This window comes from Populus euphratica, unplaced genomic scaffold, assembly GCF_000495115.2.
Source record: "Populus euphratica unplaced genomic scaffold, PopEup_1.0 scaffold137.1, whole genome shotgun sequence".
NCBI classification, from domain to species: domain Eukaryota; kingdom Viridiplantae; phylum Streptophyta; class Magnoliopsida; order Malpighiales; family Salicaceae; genus Populus; species Populus euphratica.
In genome coordinates this window covers 126,877-132,347 of record NW_011500026.1, presented here as the reverse complement: position 1 = coordinate 132,347, position 5,471 = coordinate 126,877, and the positions used below count along the sequence as shown (strand labels likewise).

Below are 5,471 nucleotides of genomic sequence, written 5' to 3'. Positions count from 1 at the left end.
AAAAACATATCATATTTCATACACTAAAAATTCAAAAAAAAAATTAGCATGTATTTTAGTTTTAATAACTAGTTTATTAAAGTTATGAAAACTAGGTTAATATTTCAAATATTCCAAAAAAATTATTTTATTTTTTTAATATTTGTGATTATGAACTTACATGTAAGATATATTCTCGATATTAAAAAGATAGATTTTTTTTTTATTGATGTTAAAATAGTTAGGTTTTACCCGACAAGATAAATATTTCCTTATCGAGGAAGACTTATATAGTTAGGTTTTACCCGACAAGATAAATATCTCCTTATCGAGGAAGACTTATCTTAAATCATAAATTGATTAATAATTAAAAAACACAACAAGACTTTAGTTTTTTATCAGATAATTAAACAATACAGCCTACCTTATTTGGGGTATTAATATCTTCTTTTTATGCAACCAATCCTCATACTCAATCTGTGAGACCAATTAGAGTTTCTGGTGATCAAAGTAGTAGGTGGTGACACTTATTCTCTTATTCCACTAATAAAAAATAAAAAATTTTTCTTTTCTCAATTTCCATATTTGCCAGATAAATACGAAGAGTGAACAATCGCTATGACGCTGCACACTTGCGAAAAAAGGTTTGAAAAGTTAACATGATTTGACATTATTTTTTTTATATTTGTTTTTTCTGATTTCATCATTAAATATTATTTTTTAAAAAAAATTGAAATTCATGATTTTTTTTAAAATTTTCTATCAAATTATTTTAATCTTATAACTTGAGTTATGAGTTTGATTGATTAACATGAGTTGACTTGATTTTTTTTATAAAGTTTTTTTATTTTTAAAAAAGAATTTTAATGTTTTTTAAACTCAATGTTTTTAGAAAAAAAAATGAAGCCATGCGGCATAACGTGAATCCATGTCTAGTTAGTTTCTATATTATCTTCAAGTATTTTTGTTATTTGTTTTTAAGAATTCATCCTTATTTTATATATAAAAAAATATAATAATTTAAGCACCCTTACCTTTAATGACCTTTGACATAATTGATTAATTTTAAAATTATTTTATAGAATTAATTTAAAATTAAAAAATTATCATAATTCTAATTCTTTGTATAAAGTTTTGTTTTGAATAAAATAACCTGGCAGCTTTGCCATATATTTATTTTGTCTGCAAAAACACTAATGATCGTACAAGTTTTTTTTCAATAAATACAATACCAAAATTTAGGAGAATTAAAATTATGATATCAAAATTTTAAAATTATTAAATTTATGTTTGTAACTTAAATCAATTTTAAAAAAAAATTTAAAATTTAAAGTTGAAATTTATTAAAATTGAAGATACTTAAGATTTTCTTTATTAATTTAATGTGAATTCAAGCAATGCTATTTTTTTTATTCTCAAATTTTTTTTCTCCTTGAATAAATTTTTTTGTGACTAAATTGATGGTCCATTGCCTTTAATTCGTTGACACAGGGCTAAATACAAAAAGAAGAATCAAAGCAAAAACGATGATGAAAGTAAAAGATGGTTTCAAAATTATCGTAAAATGTTCACTTTATCCCTAATTTTTAAATGATAATTTTCCAGTCATTTTAAATTCTAAAATATTAATTTTGATTTAAAATTTTATTTTTTTATTTCTTGAGAAATAAATAAGAGATTCACCAGATTTTAAAGGTAAAAAAAAAATTATAGGCTGGCATTGATTTCAACAATAAAAGAATTAATTTTAGTATTAAAAAATTTTATGTAATAAAAAAATTTCATTGAGATATTTTTTTTACCTTTTTATCATTCGAGCTAGTATATTTAATAATCGATAATTTTTTTGAAATGAGTTGATTTTGGGATTTTGAACCAGTTTTTTGTTATTTGATATCAAATTTATCAAATTATTTAAAATATATCCTAGGTGTAAACATAGGTTGAAAATGAATTTAAAAACATAAAATATATCTACCTTGATTTTTGGGCTACCTTTTAGTCTTTGGAATTTGGGGACGTAAACAACAGGTTATCTGCGATATTTTTTTTTTTAATAAAGATTGAATAAAACATCATCCAACCCTTCATATTAGGGGAAAAATAGATATGGTTTGTGTGCCAATTTTTTTTTATGGGCCAGGCATATAGGTATGCCCAATACTTGTCTAATTGTTAATTTTTTGTCACAATTTTTTAATGCATTTTTAGCTTCTTAATTGTTTTTTAAAATAATTGTTTGTTATTTAAAGGTCTCTTTTTGTATTTGATTTCAAAAAGCTTTTTGTTATTTAACTTAAGAAAATAGTTTTTTTTTTTTCAATCCCAAGTGCTTGTCCTGTTTTTTTTTTTTTTAATTTTTTATTTGATTAGAAAAAAACTCTTTGTTATTTAACTTAAGAAAATATGTTTTTTTTTAAATTTTTTTATACAAAAAGAGTTCTATGTGCCTTATTGTCATGTAATTAAATTAAAAATAATTTCAAAAATAAAAATTATTAAATTTAATGGGGTGCATAAACTATATTATAAATGTAGTAGGTTCACCTGAGCTCACTCAAATCTTTCTCCTTGATTTTTCACTTTTTTTTAATGGACCTATTAAGCCAGTTAAATTTGAAAAGTTAATATTCAAAACAATTCTTAAATAAACTTAACTTGAGCTGGGCTATCCTTTGAGCTAGGCAGAATGTTTGCTCGTTTTTAATAATAATACTATTCTACAGCTGACTTTTGCTCACCAAAAGGGATCATGGAGGAGTGTTTGTTTAAGTCGTATAGCCGTGTTCTTTTAAGAATTTAAGTTTTTTATTTAAATTAATTTTTTAAATTTTTTATATCAATATAATGATGTCAAAATGTTTCAAAAAATATATATAAAAATATTATTTTTATGTATCATTAAATTAAAATAACAATTACGCAAGAATATCCATTCGGTATCGGTTGGAAACATTATTTACTTGAAATTGGTTGCATCAATTTTGAAATTGCTTGCTCTATATAATTTCATGAGAAGATCACTGGCTATGGTTTGGATTCTCCATGAAAATCTTCATGATCTACGTAAAATCAATTCTTTTTATGAACTAGATTTAGCAGCAGAAAACCATTTCTTTTCATACCAAAAATTATGAGAAATTGGCAGGAAACTATTAACCTTTCTTTTCACACGGATCCTAAGAAACGCCCTCATCCTATGGCTCTAAGGCCTCCAATGAATCCTTCTAAGCAAATACCACTAGTTCCGCGCTGATTCAAATCGCTGCTGCAGTTTTTACTTTGTGACCATGAAGTTGAGGACAAGGTATCTTGCGATGAGGTCACTTCCTCACCAAAGGTTCATGATTTTGCTCGATATATAGAATGATCGAACTGTGATGTTCAACAGGTTGTGCTTTGAATAATTGCCTTCTTCTCTCAAATTTGTTTGTGTTTCTTCAAGTTTGTGAAGAACCTTCCATTTAACTATGTTTTTTCATTGTTTATTCATCATTTTTCTTCTTTTTTTCCCTTCTTTTGTGTGTTATTTGGGATGGTAGTTTATATTAGAAAAATAAATTCTATGCTTAATGTGCTTTCTTTTGTCAACATTACATTAATTTGGATTCAACTAAGCTTGCTTGAACTTTTAATCTCTAGTGTAATATATGACAATTGCTGCTAACTTCTTCGAAGAAAAATATCAGAACGAATAAAAACTCACCTCTTCAATCTATCCCTTTGATATGGAAAACGCTACCGGCCCCATATACGCTCTGCATGCATTTTCTACTTACGCGACCGGAGCTAATATACAGCAGCAGTATATAATCTGATGTGATCTAGCTAGAGAACATAAGGCTATAGGTGTTATGTGATTCTTGTGAGCCATCTGGTACTGAAGACAGTTTCCATGAAGCAACAATAGGCCTTCATTAATTAATCGGGAGCATCCTAATTCCTACGTGTATAAATTGAAATGAGGCTAATTGAGCTTTCTTTAAGCTAAAAGAAAAGAACATAAACATAAAGCATTGCTCTTAGAGGGATCATTTAACAACTAAAATTTAAAATGTTTGTTCATAGCTTTCCAAAATGTGGATTGAAATTTAGAGATTAATGAAAGAGGATTTAATTTTTCCTACGTATGCAATGTATGATGAAAATGGTCAAATTAAAAGTTATCGAGCTTTAAGACTACAAGTCAAAGCTATAGGAAAACTTTTGATGAAGAAATTACAGTTCAAAATTTTTAAAGTCAATAGTATTAATCTTATTTTATCCTACAAACATAAAAACTTAAACCAATCTTTTCTAATAAAAAAATTTAAGTAGGATTTAATATATATATATATATATATATATATATATGTATGTATGTATGTATGTATGTATGTGTCATAATCCAATTTTTTGAATAAATAATACAAAATCAATTATTAAAAATATATTTGAGTATGGAGTAAAATAACACAAATTCAAAGTTTAGGGATGAAATTATTAAATTTGAGTAAATTGGTCAGAAATTGAAAAAGGGCGAATGGGATGACCATGTTCGTCAGCAAGGGCTGGAGAAAGGAGACAAGGTTATCTTGACTATGCATTAGCAAGAGAATGGCGAAAGAATTTATCGTATCAGAGGTGAAAGAAAGCATTTCGGTTTCTGGTATTTAATGGATGATTAATCGAAGCTCATTTAAACCATAAATGTACCAACAATTAAAAAACACTTAGCCCATTTAAACTAAGGTCTTAACGTATCAGAGGTACTGAAAGAAAGCATTTCGGTTTAAGATAAGAATTTATCGTACCCAACACACCAAAATATTTTATATAAGGATGGAATTACAAGCTAAAAACCTCATGGTAGCATATGCCCCTTTCATATAAAAGAAAAAACGGACATAAAATGCACGAGCCCACCGCGTACTGGTAAGTCAACAGTAGTACATATAAACAAAGTACAGGAACTAGTGATTAATGCTGCAAACAACTACGAAGGATGCAAGGTGCGAAGCCACAAGGCTTTTTTACGTAATACCAAGACTAAACGCCATGAAAGAAAGGGGCAATTTGTTTGTCTTCATTTTTTATTAGAAATGAACCACACATTTAGCTCAACTTACGCATTTCCATCTCTATTGTGCAAACTCTTCAACCGGTATCCAGATGCCCATCGTCAGGTTTCTTTCAGCCCTGATACGATAACTCCTGACAGCATTTCCCTCCACATGCATTATCAACTTAACTCTATCTCCTTTCTTCAACCCTTTCTCTCGAGCATACCTCCTCCATTGGCCAGACATCCAAGGTTTCCTATATCTTCCCACGTTGCGAATGGAGACCTTGAATCCCCATCGCTTGCCTAGCGTGTCCACCGCAACAAAGTTGAAATAATTTTGACCAGCAGGGATATTGGGGAAGTTCTTTAGGCTTTTCTTCGGAAATTCCATTCGATTATATGTTGCATCACACTTGGACAGTGATTTTTCCATTGCCACCACCTCCAT

General features: G+C 28.0%; 1 protein-coding gene across 1 annotated transcript; it reads right to left on the bottom strand.

Annotated features, from left to right (window-relative positions):
- Positions 1-5,099: 5,099 nt before the first annotated feature.
- LOC105142201 (uncharacterized) lies at positions 5,100-5,471 on the bottom strand. Its single transcript, XM_011049721.1, has one exon. The coding sequence runs from the start codon at positions 5,469-5,471 to the stop codon at positions 5,100-5,102; it is 372 nt and encodes a 123-aa protein (XP_011048023.1).